At 39.1% G+C, this 18,129-nt stretch overlaps 1 protein-coding gene across 1 annotated transcript in view; it reads left to right on the top strand.

The window, feature by feature from the left end:
• TMEM131 (transmembrane protein 131) overlaps positions 1 to 18,129 on the top strand; it is a 272,545-nt gene that overhangs the window by 133,113 nt on the left and 121,303 nt on the right. Inside the window, exons 6-7 of the mRNA XM_014536436.1 lie at positions 4,109 to 4,177; positions 14,535 to 14,658. Coding sequence (XP_014391922.1) covers positions 4,109 to 4,177; positions 14,535 to 14,658 — 193 coding nt within the window. The remainder of the gene's footprint in view (positions 1 to 4,108; positions 4,178 to 14,534; positions 14,659 to 18,129) is intronic.

The following is an 18,129-nucleotide window of genomic DNA, read 5'->3' on the forward strand; positions in this document are numbered from 1 at the left end:
GGGGCGGGGCCAGCCAGGGGAAGGGGCCATGGGCAGTTGGGGGGGGTCGATCGGGGCCCCCATCAGGCCCGTTGGCCACCACAATGCGCGTCATATCGACCAGTCGTTCCGTCGTTTGGTCACTTGGCTTTTATATATATAGATTGATTTCAGAGAGAAAGGGAGAGGAGAAAGAGATAGAAACATCAATGATGAGAGAGAATCATTGATTGGCTGCCTCCTGTATGCCCTACACTGGGTATTAAGCTTACAACTCGGGCATGTGCTCTGACCGGGAATCGAACTGTGACATCCTGGTTCATAGGTCGATGCTCAACCACTGAGCCATGCTGGCAGGGTGGGCCTCATGAATCTTAATGTTCATTTCTCTCCCCATGTTTGTGAAGTTTTCATTCATTATTCCTTTAAATATACTTTCTTTCCCTTTCTCTGCTCCTTCTGTGATTCCCATAATATTTTTATTATTTTTCTTGATGGTATCCTGTAGGCCAGTGATGGCAAACCTTTTGAACTCGGTGTGTGAGCATTTTGAAAAACCCTAACTTAACTCTGGTGCCGTGTCACATATAGAAATTTTTTGATATTTGCAACCATAGTAAAACAAAGACTTATATTTTTGATATTTATTTTATATATTTAAATGCCACTTAACAAAGAAAAACCAACCAAAAAAATGAGTTCGCGTGTCACCTCTGACACGCGTGTCATAGGTTCGCCATTACTACTGTAGGCTCCACATGCTTTCTTCACTTTTTTTTGTTCTTTCTTCTTTTTGCTCCTCTAACTAGATATTTTCAAATTAACTATCTTCCAGTCCACTGATTCTCTCTTCTCCTTTGTCCAGTCGATTGTTGAAGCTCTCTGGAATTCTTCATTGCATTGTATTTTTCAGCACTAGGATTTGTTTGGTTTCTTTTTTAGTAATTTCTATTCTCATTTTGTTCATGCATTGTTTTCCTAATTTGTCTATGTCTTATAGTTCACTAAATGTATTTAAGAATATCATTCTTAATTCCTGGTCAGACAGTTCGAATATCTCTTTCTTTAGGGTCAGTTATTGGAGCTTTATTAGTTTCCTCTGGTGGTATTGTGTTTACCTGGTTGTTCATAATTCTTTATTCCTTTCCTTGGTATCTACACATTAGAGTAAGGGGTGTCCTCTTTCATATTTTATCACCCACTTCAGCAGAAACAGTCCTTCACCACTCAGCTCAGGATGCTTGATGGGTCAGCTGGTAGTATCTGTCCATAGCTAGGGTCTCAGTTTTGCCAAGGTCACTTCCTGAGCTCTGAGTTCTGGGGTGCTTTACCTGAGAACAGTTAGGTAAAACTACTGGCTTGTACCCTGGCCAGTGTGGCTCAGTTAGTTGGGTATTGTCCCGTGCACTGAGGGGTTGCTGGTTGGATTCCTGGTCAAGGCACATACCTGGGTTGTGGGTTTGTCCCCAGTCAGGGTGTGTGTTGGAGGCAACCAATTAGTGTTTCTCTCTCACATTGATATTTCTCTCTCTGTCTCTTTCTTCCTCTCTCTCTAAAAAAGAAAAATCAATAAGGACATATTTTTTTAAAAAACACTACTGGCTCTAGCCCAGCGGTTCTCAACCTGTGGGTCGCGACCCCTTTGGGGTCGAACAACCCTTTCACAGGGGTCACCTAAGACCATCAGAAAACACATATATAATTACATATTGTTTTTGTGATTAATCACTATGCTTTAATTATGTTCAATTTGTAACAATGAAATTGGTGGGGGTCACAACATGAGGATCGTGGCATTAGGAAGGTTGAGAACCACTGCTCTAGCCGGTTTGGCTCAGTGGATAGAGTGTCAACCTGCAGATTGAAGGGTCCCAGGTTCGTTTCCAGTCAAGGATGCATGCCTGGGTTGTGAGTTTGATCCCCAGTGGGAGGCATCCAGGAAGCAGCTGATCTCAGTGATTCTCATCATCATTGAAGTTTCTATCTCTCTCCCTCTCCCTTCTTTTCTGAAATCAATATATATTTTTTAAAAAACACAAAAACACTACTGGCTTGGTTCTCTGTCCATGCGGAGCAGTAGGATGTGTTCCAGAGTGCTCATTACCTCTGGTCAGTCTTCCTAGTTGGGCAGGACTAGGTACAGTTATCAGCATTTGGGTGGGGTATATTTGATTCCTTGTCCAGGCAGACAATAGAACAGGCTTCACATCTCTTACAGCTTGATTGCTGGGAACCCAAATCCAGCAGAGCTGTGTATCAAGTTCCCTGGCCAGTTGGGTGAACCAGCTTGGTTCTGCAGATGGACAGAGCCACTGCTGGGCTCTCTGCTCTAGTGCCATTGTAAGTGGAGTTACTAGATGGGCTACAGCAGCGGTTCTCAACCTGTGGGTCGCGACCCCTTTGGCGTTCGAACGACCTTTTCACAGGGGTCGCCTAAGACCATCCTGCATATCAGATATTTACATTACGATTCATAACAGTGTTTATATATAAATTAATGAGTTAGACACATTTACTTTATGCAGTATACTTTCCCCTTGATTGGATTAAGAGTTCATGCAAGTTTGGGTTTCACACTGTTAAAACTGATGAACTTTATCAGTAGTAGTATCTCTTGTTTCAAAGGAGCCAGAGTTACATCATGTCTTAGATTCTAAGACTTAGAAGGACAGAAATTAAGAGTAGATTCTGTACCTCTTGCTGCATGTAGCAGCTGTCTTGTGAGGAATCGTGCCTTCTTTGTCCCAACATCTTTAGTTTTGTGCTTTAGTACAGAATCATCTTAATGTTGGGTGTTTTTCTTCTTATTTGTGTGTGTCATTTTTGCTGTTCACCATATGTAGAGGGATTATCAAGCAGCACTGAGGATTGCTCTTAATGGTAGGGTTAAAAACACCTTTGACTTTAGAGCTTTTAGCTCAATTATGCCACTCCTGAGACTATTTAATCTTTATAAAATTGAGTTAAAGCTAAATTTCCTACATATTTTGTATGTTCTTGTCTATTTCTAATGTATTTTCTCTGTTTCTTGAATAAAATTACTGTATCATCTGAAGCTTGTGTTCTTGTGAATTGTGGTGGTGATGGAAATAGTCATCTCACAGAATGGGTTTTGTTTTTATATCACTTCTTAAAATGCAACAGAAAGAGAAATATGGACTATTTAGAAACTTTAGTGGCTGACTGAATTTCTGACTTTCTTGGTATATAAACAGATGACTGTAGTTATGTGGACTCAACCCCCAGGTCGTTTATATTTAGCATCACTGTTAGATCGTGGTGATGTTGAGGAAGTTTGCTATTCTGAAACCTGTTCTAATGGGAAGTACCAGTATCAAATGGGATAGTTAGACATATACTCAAATATTTAGGCCAAGATGTCATAGATCAGTGTGTTCCAGACTCTCAGGTTAAAAAGGTATTTCAGTTCTTGGAAATTTCTGTCCCAAAATTAATTTTTGTTTAGTTCCTTTGCCATTTTATTTATTTATTTTTTCATTGATTTTTAGAGAGAGTGGAAGGGAGGGGAAGAGACAGAGGGAGAGAAACATCAATGTGATAGAGAGACACATCAATTGGTTGCCTTTCGCATGCGCCCTGACCAGGGCCAGGGATCGAGCCTGCAACTGAGGTACATGCCCTTGACTGAAATCGAACCCAGGATCCTTCAGTCTGCAGGCCAATCCTCTATCCACTGAGCCAAACCGGCTAGGACTCCTTTGCCATTTTAGTTATAATATGTATAATGTCTTCTAAGTAAGTTGTAGTTGTATTATGTATTTATAGTTCATTGTACATGTATAAAAAATCCAAGTGAATATGTTAAGGTATATTATTATCAACTATATCAACCAAATAAATTTCAACATTTCATCTACCTGAGCAGTTTCTGTTTTTTGCATTACCTTTCAATAGGGAAATTACTCCTGTGTTGTTGTTGTTTTTAATTTTGTTAAAACACACATTTACTGAAATGCTCTAATAAAATAATGCACATCCCTAATAGAACATTAGACTTAACCTTTCTTAAAGATACTTTTTTTGTGACAAAATTTAAGTGTCTGACTTTGGCTTGGGAAATAGGTTATTTGAGGAATTGCTTCTTAAGCTGTTTTCTTTTTACTTACAGTATATCTCTGTACCGGGGTAATTGCAGACCTATACGATTTGAACCACCAATGCTGGATTTCCATGAACAGTAAGTTTAAAATGTTCAGACCATAGTTATTCCTTTCAACTATTATGTATATTTTATTCATGCATTGTCTTGCCTTTTGCCTGTGTTATCTATATGAGAAAGTTAATGTTCAAGTCACCAGGGAAACAAATAATGTTTAATGCAATTTACATATGGGAAGCAATATTATGAACAAAACATATAATATTAACTTTTGAAGTTTGAAAACTACTCACATATTTCAGTCTCTTTTCAGACTCTTACCTTCAGAAGCAGCATAAAATTTATAGGTTACCTTTTCTGATTAGCACTTAATTTCCATTTTTATTATTTAAATGTTTCCTGTGGGTATAGAAGGATATACTATTTGTTTGATACATGGCTTTTTATTTTTATTTTTTAATCCTCACCTGAGTATATGTTTTCATTGTTTTTTAGAGAGAGAGGAAGGGAGGGAGAGAGAAAGGAACATTGATGTCAGAGAGAAACATCGATTCGTTGCCTCCCGTATGCTCCCCAGCCAGGGATTGAGCCCACATCCTAGATATGTGCCCTGACCAAGAATGAAACTCACCACCCTTTTTTAGGTGTTTGGGATTGTGCTCCAACCAACTGAGCCACCCGGCCAGAGAGATCCATATGCTTTTAAAGTACAAACTTTTTAAAAAATTGATTTTAGAGAGAGAGAAAGAGGGATAGGGAGAGAGAGAGAAACAAACATTGATGTGAGAGAGAAAATCAGTCAGCTGTCTCCTGAATCCACCTGGACCAGGGATGGAGCCCGCAACCTCTCTGTGCATGGGACAACGCTCAACTAACTGAGCCACACTGGGCAGGTCTAAAGTACAAACTTTTATACACCATCAAAACAATAATGTTAATCAACTACAGTAAAAGCATTTAAACACATGGAGGCTAAATAGCATGTTATTAACACGTTAAGCGCCCTGTCTGTTTTGTCTGCCAGACGGAAAGTATAGTGTCAGTCACCGGTGACTGACAGGGCACTTGATGTGTTAAACAATGAATGGGTTACCAGTGAGATCAAGAAAGAAATCAAAAACTTCCTGGAAACAAATGAAAATGGTCACACAAAAGCCCTGTCTGTTTTGTCTGCCGGACGGAAAGTATAGCATGTTATTAACACGTTAAGCCCCCCAAAATGGAGAAACTGAATTTTCATAAATCCTTGTTATAAAACCACCACATGAATATAAACAGTTTCCTAAATTTAGAACTTTTGTCTATAGAAAATCAGAGGAGATGTGAATGAAAGAATTTGCCTGGCATTTTTATTTTTAATTTTTTTTGTCTGGCATTCTTAGAGTTAAGGTTCATTTTTATGAAACTTGAAAGTAGTTTAGAACAAACAAAATGAATTGTTTTGCAAAAAGTACATTATCATTGAGTCAGAAAGTAACTGATTGCTAAAGGAAATCAGAGATGTGTTTTAACACATATCCTCTTTTTAAATATGTTTGTTTTTCACCCTCAGAAACATAAAACTTAGTTGATTGAAATTTTTTCCTTCATGGACTACTTTTCTGTTTTTGCCTGAAAGAATCCCTGCTCTTTCTTAAATGAATATTAAGTGGAAAAAGAATTATATTAGGATACCTTAGTATAGAATGGCCCATCTTTATATCTCCATGCCAGGTTAGTCACCATCCACCCCACCCTGCATTTTTGTTCATACATTGCCAGTTTATTTTGGGGTTGTTTTTTTTTCTTCCCAGTTATCCAGCCCTTAAGATAAGTGACCCTGTTCCTAGCTCAGTAGTAAATCCTGATTAATCTACGTCAGCTGTAATAATCCCATTCTTGTTTGTGATCAATTCAGGGATGGATGTGACTCGATTTTACCCAACATAATGAGGTCTGGTCTACTAATGGATTTCTGGGGAAGAATTTTTTTTCACTCTAAAGGGGAGATAGATACAATAAAGAAATACCCCTCTTCCTTGCTGAGTATTGTCTGCATGTGATTCCTGAGGTGCTATGGCAACTCTCTTGTAATCAGAAGTGCTAGCTAGCCTGAGGACAAAGTCAGCTAAGTTTGTCTGACAGAGGAGAAAAATGGAAAGAACTTGTGCCCTTGACCATATTGTCAAACTGCTGAATTAATCAACCCCAGAACTGCCTGACTTCAGGTCTTTTAGTTAGGTAGCACTTACTATTCTTGCTTTCTTGCTCTATTGTGGAGTACATGGCATTGCTGACCTATTCTTCCCTCTCAACTCTTCTCTGCCTCTACCCTTGTGAACCACTCTCTGTGTTTTCCTTCTGTGTCTAAGGCTCTATTTTCTTAGTCGCTTTCAGGATTCTGTTCTTCTATCTGTCCCTAACTGGCTGCTTCTGTTTCCTCAGCCATCTTCAACCAACTCCACACTTCTTACTTGGTGATCTCTTTCAAACCTTTGTTCTCTGCCGATGCTTTCCCAATCTGTACTGCCCTCTTCACCCCGCCATCACTCACCTTCGTCCTCAACAACACCTCAACCTCAGTGTGTCCTGCTCTTGCTTCTGTGTTTCCAATCTCTATGAATGGTGCCAACCAGTCAGCAAAGCCCGAGTCTTGAGGCTTTCTGGTTCCTCCGTTCCCTCAGAGTGCCCCATCCCTTTTCCCACCAAATCCTTACCAGAATCCTGTCGGTTTTTCATGTCTGCTCCTCTCTAACCTTCATTGCCCACTCTTCTCCTCTTAAATCACGCCTTTGTCATTTCTTACCTAGACTGTGACCACATGCCTGCCATGTTCCAGTTTGTGATGTATACTACCAACAGAGAAATCTCTGTACTATCAAAATCAGATCATGTCATTTTCTGTACTCCTCCCAAAAAAAATCCTTTAATGGTTTTCTAATGTCTTCAGGATAAATATTAAATGTCTTAACATCAAATCTGTCCTTTATCTTTCTTACATGCCATTCCACCCTAAAAGTATGTTATACATACTTTAGGAGTCTCCATATAAAAATAATGTTTATGGAAGCCTTTATGTAGTCACAAAAGTATAAAGAACAGATGATGAATGTACTGTTAGCCCAAATTCAATAACGAACATTTCTGCCACATTTTACCTCACTTTTGTTGATTTTGAATCATTTGAAAGTGGCAGACATAATGACATTTCATTCCTGTGTTCTTCAGCAGACATTTGCATATATAAGGACATTCTCCATAACTGCAGTGCCATTGCTGGTACTGTAAGACAATTAACAGTCATTACATAGTGCCTTTAATTCCTCTGCTTTGGTCAGTGCTATAGTTGGTTCTAAGGGATAGAAATCTCACTGAAACTAGTTGAGGCAAAAATGAGCGTACATTGGAAGGAACTCTGAGGACAGGAATATGTCTAAGGAAGGTCAGAGATGTAGCTGGGACCTGGGGACAAAGACCCACATTATCCCTTGGCTCCAGGGCTCCTCTCTGTGCTGCTTATTTCTGCCTCTCTGCATTGGCTTTTCCCATTACCAATATTTCTTTCCTACAATAACAGATTCACTGACTGCTCTGCAGACGCACGTTCTGTAGCCTCCCTCCATCCGGGAAGAACAGCTTTTTTTTTTTAGTTTAAAAAATCTCAGCGTAGTGCAGTGATCACCTTGACTTAGATCAGATGTCTACCCCACCAGTCAGTTTGGTAGTGGACATGTCTTCCAGGTGTTGTCCCTATGTTTCATCCAGAGAAGGGAAACCATACGGTGTGGGCAACTGCTCAAGCCATTTGCAGTCAGTTACAACTCTTTGGCCTATTAAATCCCTAATGACCTTCACTGCTATGGAGGATGGCTGTCCTCTGTGAAGCAGGCCTTCCCCAGCTTCCCCGGTGGAGGTAGAAACTGCTTTCTCTCTGCTTCCACGGGTTGTGTTCACTCACAGAGCTGGGATGGATCCCCACCCAAAATTAGCTCCAGATGTCAAGACTGATGACATCACATGCACGCACACCAAGAGAGTATGAAAAGGCTTAACATAATGAATGAGGCTTTCTGGGGAGAGCTGCGTGAGTTCCCAAGCAGGTCTGAAAAATGGCTTGAGAGTGGAGAAAGGAGACTGACTTGGCTTTGAGTGTGTGGTGGACTTGCATGGTTTGAACTTTTTACTAGATCCAAGAGGGAGAGTGTGCAGGCTTTCTTACTGGCTTGCTCAGGTGTGGAGCATAAGGTGAAGGGACATTTGGGGCTTGAAACTGTCAATAATCAAACATGGAGTTAGAGCAGTGGTTCTCAACCTTCTGGCCCTTTAAATACAGTTCCTCATGTTGTGACCCAACCATAAAATTATTTTCGTTATTAATTATTAATGTTGCTACTGTTATGAATCGTAATGTAAATATCTGATATGCAGGATGGTCTTAGGCGACCCCTGTGAAAGGGTCGTTCTACCGCCAAAGGGGTCGCGACCCACAGGTTGAGAACCGTTGAGTTAGAGTCTTCATTACTCATGACATCTACTAGCTTCTGTCAGTGCACTGGTGATCGCCCTGATTGTTTTGGTATCTGCCTTCCTTACCAGGCCAGGCTACTGAGTAAATACATGTTGTTTATCTTTGTACCTCTGGCACATATTTCACATTTAACACTTATATACAATACATTAAATCCAACAAGATTGCCTGCTGATTTCTTTTGCTTCAGTTAAATTAGTTTCACATTTTCAAGTGTTTTTGCTGGACTACACTAAATATTTGCTATACTTTTTCTTTTTGGTCCAGCAATTTACTGATTTAATGCCATGCTATAAATATTTCATTGGCTTGATATGTATAGCAGTAATTTTAGAACTTCGGAAGTATCCTTAACAGAACACTTTGTAATATTTTTTCCAAAAATTTTAAGTGCAGTTGTCGTTGCTCACTACCTTGACTGATGCACTGAAGTTTTGTCTTAAGTATTCTGTGAACCTTTTCCCACTGCTTGTCATTTTTGCTAAACCAGAGTCACTCTTTAAAAAAAAAAGAATAGTTCATTAATTTTTAGAGAGAGAAGAGAGAAACAACAATGTGAGAGCATAACTTCAGTCCCCTGCCTCCTGCATGCTGCCTACGGGGGATCGTGCCCACAAACTGGGCATGTGCCCTAACGGGGAATCAAACTGAGCCACACCGGCCAGGGCCAGAAGTCACTCTTAATTTAAGATGCCCTTTGCAGTGTCTGGAAGAACTTTACGTGAGATGGAATTTAACACTCCAGGTAGCATCTGGTTGCCATGCAGGGCCTCCAAGAGGGCTTCAGGCTCTTTAGCTAGGAAGCAGCTCTAGTTTCCTGGCCACTTTCTGGACCCCCTGTATTGGCTTCTCTCACTGCCCTCTCCAACTTCTTTCACAGTAAATTAAACTAATTTTTGTAAAAAAATGATTGACTGTCTTCATCCATTTTGTTTAAATTTATTCTTTAGTTCTTGTCCCCTTTTCCTCTGCCTTCTTTTCTTTCCCTCCACCCTTCTCCTCCTTTCTTTAACAATTGGCTGGAATAATCTGGGCATCACGACCCCTTGCCTTCCTCCCGACCCCCCTTCAGTTATTTATGCCCGTGCTGTTAAATGTTTTCTTTTTCCATAGCTCTTCCTTTCAAACATTTATTGTAGACTAAAATATGTTTTGGATGGAAACTTGGTTTACTGAGTTCTTTTGGTTTATATCATAATTAAGAGCAGAAAATCTTGATTTCAAATCTAAGGCTTAAAATGGAGACTTACTCAGATTGAATAGACTTGCTAAAAAGGGAGGTCTTTATTGTTAAGTTAAATTCCGTTTATGAAAGGCATTTCTCCCTTAGCACTTTTTGGTATTCGAAGAAAATCAAGCAGGCCCTTTTTTCTAAAGGCATGTTTGGTGCCTTTAGCTTTTTCATTTCTAGCTTTTCCACCAATACCCTAGCTAAACCCTCAGTCTAAAATGTGTTTGAGAAGATGGTCGGGTGTGTGGTAGTTGAGTGGTACAAAGTAGTACATACTGATTTGGTGCAATTTCCTGCCAAAAGTTGTGTTAGTAAGAGTGCTGTGTCACTGTCATTCATAAGATTTGTCTCAAGGCAGTTGCGCAGCCATCTTTTCAGCTGTTTCCTGGCATTGCATGTCCTCTTTCTGGGGCATAGGAAACTTGCCATTGACCACAGAATTGCAACTTGCTTTCCAAGCTAGTTTCTAATTCATAGCTGCTGCTTCCTAATTCTTTGGAGCCTCAGACTCTTCTAAAATATGAATAGTTAGTAGCTAGCTCTGCATTCCGGGAACAGCTGCATATTTGATTCAGCTTGGTTTATCTATAAATAATTCACACTATCCCCTTTGGCCCAACTTCTGTCTTTGAAGCAGCTCATAATGGAAATAGGACAAGCACCGGTAGACACTTGAAAATCTTTGTTTTATTTTTAAATCTACCTGTCTAGCCAAGCAGTCACACATGCTGCTTGTGAGAGGCAGAATTCTAAGATGATCCCCATCTTCTCCCAATTGTATTCAATCAAACACTAATCTCGATGTTGCTGTAATTGATTTGATAATATTATTAAGGTCCAAAGTCACTTAACCTTTAAGATAGGGAGGTGATCTGGGGGCCTGACCTGATAACCTGAGCCCTGGCTGTCGCAGTCAGAGACAGAAATGTTGGAAACTTGAAGCGTGAGAGGTGTTTGACGCAAGGGATTTTCTTTGTGCTGGTTTTGGAAATGGAGGGGGCCATATGGCAGGAGACTGAGAGCATCCTAAATCTTGTCAAGGACCTGAATGAGCTTAGAAGAGGACTTTGAGCTTTGATGAGTGAGGCCTTGAGCAGATAAACAAGGCGTGCTCTTTTATGCATGCTGGACTTTTGCCTTACAGAATCGTAAGATAAGAAATAGGTATCACTTTAAGCTTCTAAGTTTGTGGTAACTTGTTATGTAGCAGAGAGCTAATGCACTACTTAATTATAGTGCATGTATTAATTGGCACTTGACCAAAGTTTTCCATGGTGTAATGTGACCTTTCTCTCTCTCCAGTCTCCCACTTTATCGTGGATTCTGCTCATATCACCAAGGGAATGGGAAGAGAGCGCGGCAGGAAAAGCTGTTCGTAGGAGGTCTATAAGTAGGTCTGGCCAAAGAGTGCTCCTTCTGCTTCCCGGGGTGTGGACTGCCCAGAACTGCAGGGCGCCTGCTGACATCCTTCCCTCTGTTCTTGTTACTCCAACTTCTTTGAACAACATAAGTAGATGACCCTTCTCATCTGAGTAAGGGTTAATTTTTGTAGGGTGGGGCCTAGGGCCTTTCCTCTGGTCACTTAGAACGGGCAGGGCAGCCTCCATGGCCTTGCAAATCAAGCATTCTGAGGCTCCTAAAGCCTCCAGACTTGTTTCCTAACCCCAAAGTTTTCTCCTGCAGGGGGCCATCTTTCATCTGTCTTCTTGAAGGATTGTCCATCGTATACCTGTCTTTTTTATCTTAACTAAGGTTGATTGCATAGAGGTCGCAGGAGGAAAAACATTAAGTACGAATTCTTAGGGAGATGAATGACTAGTTGTCAGTTAGCCTACAGGACATTTGAGTTGTATAAGAGCACATTTGTTGAAGAAAGCACATAATCGGTAAACTTTCAGCATGTAGGGAGGACATTTTTATTTCTGTATACTGTTATTCTACTTGTCTATATAAAGCTTGAGGAGGAAGAATCTATCTTCCATACTGTCTTTATACAGCTTCTTCCTACAGCATCATGGCCATGATTTGAAGTCCCAGCTGAATCTGTACCCACTTCCCTAATTGTGTTATGATCCTGGGATTGATGAGTCTGTTGGGTTAGGGATCCAGCTCCTGAGAAAGGCTGCACCCCAAGCAGGAGGGATTTCATGCATTGGGGGCTCCTGATTGGAGGAGCTCATAAATTTCTCTCTGGATTCCCTCTGTCCCTCAGGACCCAAGCCCTGGTTCCACTTTTGGGCTTTTTCCTAATGGCTGAACGATATTGGCCCTCATGTTGGCTGGGCTATAGGCCATGGGATGCTGTTGGACAAACTCTGGCAGGCACTTGAAAATCTTTGTTGTATTTTTAAATCTACCTATCTAAGCAAGTAGTCATATCTGCTGCTTATGACAGGCAGAATTCTAAGACAGTCCCCAAATTCCTGGCCTTTGAGATGCACATACATCTTCTCCCCATTGTATTCAATCAAGTACTAATCTAGATGTTGCTTCTCTGGGTAGAGCAGAGAATGTCTCCGGTGGGATCCCACCTTGCACGGGCAGTCTGGGCACAGCCTTCCAGTGACAGCAAATGCAGCCAATCATCTGCTCCCACTTTTGCAAGAGGTGGTAGCATCTGCAGTGATAAGTTCTCAGAAGACCAGTAGGACTTGATTTGGGCCTTAAAAGCACTAGAAAACATTTAACCTTAACAACAGCAAAACTTTATGTCAGCATTATAAATTCTTAAACTGATGGCAAAATAAACAGCAGGGCAAACTGTTATGAAAACCTTAAAAAAATGCATTAAATGTTTACAAAAGACAGTGGTAAGTTCTTATTTACATAGTTTGTGGACCTTAAGCCTATGAACCTGACTTTTGGGGGTAATATGGAAAGAAAATATTGTTACTCTAGTCTAGAAGAGAAAAACGTTTAAAATAATCCAAGACAGTTCCCATGATCCTGGGATTGATGAGTCTGTTGAAGCTGTACAAGAAAATGAGTAAAGTGCTGGTGAATTAGATTTGATGTTTACATGATATTGACACATCATAAAGCCTTACAATCAAGAATTATTTCAGCTTTTTGGGGTTGGCTCATTATTTTTGTTCATATTCTTCAAAGAGTTCTACATTTCAGTTTTCAAATATTAACACTTCTAGTTATGGCCTACATATCCCTATTTTCCTTTTGATTTTATAGCTCTGTCTTAAAATATTTTAAATATGTAAATAATATTCTTTCTTGCTGAATACTGAAGTAAATTGTCAATCTGCTTTTCTGACTCATTAATAGATTTTTACATACCTGTCCTATCTGTTGCCTTTATATGTTATATTTTTATACTAAGATTTTCTTTTGTTTTCTATGATTTCTTGCTTTTTCCTAATATCTTGCCATATCTCCTTAAGTATATTACATTATTCTTATTTTTAATTCTTGGTTCAATTTTTCTATCTTCTGGTCTGCATTATTCAGCCTTTATTAGATGATGCTGTGACCACAACTAAACCCAAAATCTCACTGGGATTTAGACTGAAAGAGCACTCCTCTCTGGGAAATGCCACTTTCTTGGCAGAGGGAAAAGAAGCAAGAAGGCTCTTAAAACTTAATGATGGATGTCACTTTTGCTCACATTACATTGGCCAAAGCAAGCCATAAGGCCAAGCCTAATGTTACTAAGGTGGAAAAGTGTAATCTCTCATAGGTTCAGAAGCAAATGGGTAACATTACAGCCTATGATGACATAGTATGTTTTTTAATGGATTGTTTTCCTCACAGATCCTGTTATTTTTTGGTGTGAACTTAGGAGCTCCTGTCTTGTAAATGCATATTGAGGAAGGAGAGAAGGCCAGGCCTTGGTCTTTATCACTTGTGAATTTAAGAAGGGAGATGATCCCCAAGGTGGAGCCCCAGTTCCACACATAGACCACTGAGTGTGCATTATATTTATCCCTTGAGAGGAGACAGTGTGTTAGAACATGAGCTAAAGCTGGATATGACTTTGGACAAATTAATTAAATTTCATGTGCCTCAGTATCCCCATCTGTAAAGTGAGGATGATAATAGCCCCTAGCTCATAAGGCAGATCTTCTCACATAAATGCCAGTTTCTCCTCCTAAATTGAAGAGCATGTATCAGTGGAATTGGGGAAGAAGAGGACACAATTCAAATTAGTAGGAAGGCAGAGTGGTTTTACAGAAAGATAAAAGGATCTGACCATTTTGTTTCCTGCCTGCTTCCTTACAACACTGCAAGCTTCATCCAAGTAGAGACTTGCTTCATTATTTTCCAGCACCTGGCTCAATATGTGACATATAATTGACACTCAAATATTTGTTGAATGGCTAAATGCATCTTTATGTGTAACTTTAAATATAAATTAATTTAATAAATTGTTTTAAACGTTTATAAATGTATTTGCCTAATAACTTTAATGTTTGATTTTTTATTGAATTTATTGGGGTGACATTGCTTAATAAAATTATATAGGTTTCAAACGAACAATTCTATAATGAATGCATCATCTGTATATTGTATTGTGTGTTCAGCACCCCAAGTCAAGTCTCCTTCCATCACCATTTACCCCCCTTATACTCTCTTTAATGTTTGATTTTTTTAACAACTAGAAATTAACTCAACAGCTAGAAATGATCTTTGAAGCATTTGTGACAGTAATTTTCTTTTCTTTTCTTTTTCTTTGTTTTGTACAGGCCAGTTGGAATGCCAAAAATGGAAAAAGTTTACTTACATAATCCTAGTTCTGAAGAAACTATTACTTTAATATCAATATCTGCTACAACATCACATTTTCATGCATCATTTTTTCAAAATAGGGTAAGTCTTTCTTATTTATAGCAGATTTTTATTGAGTTTGAAATGTCTAGAACTTTTAAGCATATTTTTTTTGGAGGGGGGTTAGAGAGAGAGACAGAGACAGAGAGAGACAGAGAGAGAGAGAAACATCAATTGGTTGCCTCCCATACACACCCTGACTGGGAATTGAACCTGCAACCTGGGCATGTGCCCTGACCGGGAATCGAACCATCAACCGTTTGGTGCACAGGATGGCACTCAACCTCCCGAATCACACCAGCCAGGGCTATGTATATCTTCTTTATTCATTCATCTATCGGTGGATGTCTTCACTATTATAAATAATGCTGCAAGGAACATAGGGTACGTGTATCTTTTTTAATTAATGTTTTCATTTTCTTCAGAAAAATACCCAGAAGTGGGATTGCTCGGTCATAGAGTTATTTTATTTTTATTATTTAAATATTTTTATTGATTTCAGACAAGAAGGGAGAGAGAGAGAGAATCATCGATCAGCTGCCTCCTTTGATTGGCTGCCTCCTGCAGGCCCCTCAACCCGGGCATGTGCTCTGATTGGGAATTGAATCGTAACCTTCTGGTTCACAGGTCGACAGTGCTCAACCACTGAGCCCCACTTGCCTGACTGTAATTTTATTTTTAATATTTTGATCAATCTTCCTACTGTTTTTCATAGTGGCTGCACCAGTATACAATCCTACCAACAGTGCATGAGGGTTCTCTTTCCTCCACATCTTTGCCAACACAGTTGTTTGTTGATTTATTAGTGATAGCCATTCTGATAGGTGCGAGGTAATATTTCATTGTGGTTTTGATTTGCATTTCCTTAATGATTAGTGATGTGGAACATCTTTTTATGTGTCTGTTGGCCACCTGTATGTCTTCTTTGGAGAAATGTCTGTTCATGTCCTTTGTCCATTTTTTAATTGGGTAGTTTGGAGTTTTTGGTGTCTTTTTTGTTGTTGAGTTGTATGAGTTCTTGATATATTTTGGATATTAACCTCTTACAGATATCTTATTTGCAAATATCTTTTTCCATTCAGTTGGTCGCCCTTTCGTTTTGTTAATAGTTTCCTTCACATTGCAAAAGCCTTTTAGTTTGATGTTATCCAGTTTGTTTATTTTTACTTTTGTTTTTTTTGCCCTAGGAGACATACAAAAAAACAACAACAACACACATTGCTAAGATTGCCCTGGCTGGGTGGCTCAGTTAGTTGGAATGTCATCCTGTGCACCAAAAGGTTGCAGGTTTGATTCCCAGTCAGAGCACATACCTACATTGCAGGTTCAATTCCTGGTCCAGGGTGTGTGTGGGAGGCAACCTATCCATGTTTCTCTCTTCTCTCTCTCTCTCTCTCTCTCTCTCTCCCTCCCTCCCTCCCTCCCATTCTAGGTATTCTCCCCCCTCCTCTCTCTAAAATCAATAAAAGATATTCTTGGGCGAGGATGAAGAATATATTTAGATTGCTAAAATTGATGTTAAAGAGTTACTACCTATGTTTCCTTTATTTGTATAATTTCATGTCTCATATTTAAGTCTTTAATCCATTTTGAGGGTTTTTTGTATATAGTGTAAGAAATTAGTTTCTTTTTTTCCTTATGTATCTTTCCAGTTTTGACAACAACACCATTTATTGAAGAGACTGTCTTTATTCTTGTCTCTTTTGTCATAGTTTAATTGGTCATGTAAGCTTGGGTTTATTTCTGAGTTTTCTATTCTGTTCCATTGATCTATGTGTCTGTTTTTGTGTCAGTACCATAGTGTTTTAACTACTATAGTTTTGTAGAATAGTTTGAAATCAGGGAGCATGATACCTCCAACTTTGTTCTTTCTCAAGATTTCTTTGGCTATTCAGGGTCTATTTTGCTTTATCCTCACATGAGGATATTTTTTTCCATTGATTCCGTTAGAGAGGAGGAAAGGGAGGGAGGGAGGGAGGAGAGAGAGAGAGAGAGAGAGAGAGAGAGAGAGAGAGAGAGAGAGAGAAATATCGATGTGAGAGAGACACATCAATTGGCTGCCTCCCGCACGTACCCTGACCGTGCTGGGGATCCAGCCTGCAACAAAGGTACATGCCCTTGACCAGGAATCAAACCAGTGACCCTTGGGTCCATGGGCTGATACTCTACCCCAACACTCTAACCACTTAGCAAACCATCCAGGTTATATTCAGGGTCTTTTGTGGTTCCATATAAATTTTAGGATTGTTTATTTTAGTTCTATGAAAAATGCCATTAGTATTTTGATAGGGACTGCATTAAATATGCAGATCACTTTGGGTAGAATGGACATTTTAATGATATTAATTCTTCCAATCCCATGAACATATCCCTCCACTTATTTGTGTCTTCTTCAATTTCTTTCATCAGTATGTATAGGTTCAGAGTAGAGGTCTTTTACCTCCTTGGTTAAATTTATTCCTAGGTATTTTATTCTTTTTGATGCCAATTGTAAATAGGATTGTTTTCTTACTTTCTCTGTGTGATCATTCAGTATTAGTATATAGAAGCATGACAGATTTCTGTATATTAATTTTCTATAATTCAACTTTACTGAATTCACTTATTAGTTCTAATAGTCTTTGATGGAATCTTTATGTTTAGTATCATGTCATCTGCAAATAACAGTTTTACTTTTTCCTTTCTAATTTGGATACTTTTTATTTCTTTTTCTTGTCTGATTGCCATGGCTACAAATTTCAATACAATGTTGAATAAAAGTGGCAAGAGTAGATATCCTTGTTTTGTTCCTGATTTTAGAGAAGAAACTTTTAGCTTTTTATCATTGATTATGATATTAGCTTTATGTTTGTCATATATGGCCTTTATTATGTTAGGGTATGTTACCTCTATACCCACTTTAAGAGTTTTTTCAATAAACAGATGTTGAATTTTGTCAAGTGCTTTTTCTGCATCTATTGATAAGATTATATAATTTTTTGTCCTTCATTTTGTTTATGTGGTGTATCAAATTGATTGATTTGTGGATATTGAACCATCCTTGTGTTCATGCGATAAATCTCTTTTGATCATGGTGTATATTTAATGTATTGATAAATTTAGTTTGCTGATATTTTGTTAAGGATTTTTACATCTGTGTTCATCAGGGATATTTGTCCTGTAATTTACTTTTTCTTTGTAGTGCCTTTGTCTACAAGGCTTTAGTATCAGGATTAAAGCTAGCCTCATAGAATAAGTTTTGGGAGCTTTCCCTCCTCTTCAGTTTTTGTTTGGAATAGTTTGAGAAGGATAGTATTATCTCTTATTTGAATATTTTGTAGAATTCATCTGTGAAACTGGTTCTGGAAATATCTGTTATCTACACTAATAAAAGAGAAACATGGTAATTAGCGTACGACCGCTACCCTTCCCATTGGCTAATCAGCATATCCTTATGCAAATTAACTGTCAGCCAAGATGGCGGCCGGCAGCCAGGCAGCTGGAAGCGAACATGAGGCTTCCTTGCTTCAGTGA

The sequence above is a fragment of the Myotis brandtii genome, unplaced genomic scaffold, assembly GCF_000412655.1.
Source record: "Myotis brandtii unplaced genomic scaffold, ASM41265v1 scaffold1612, whole genome shotgun sequence".
NCBI classification, from domain to species: domain Eukaryota; kingdom Metazoa; phylum Chordata; class Mammalia; order Chiroptera; family Vespertilionidae; genus Myotis; species Myotis brandtii.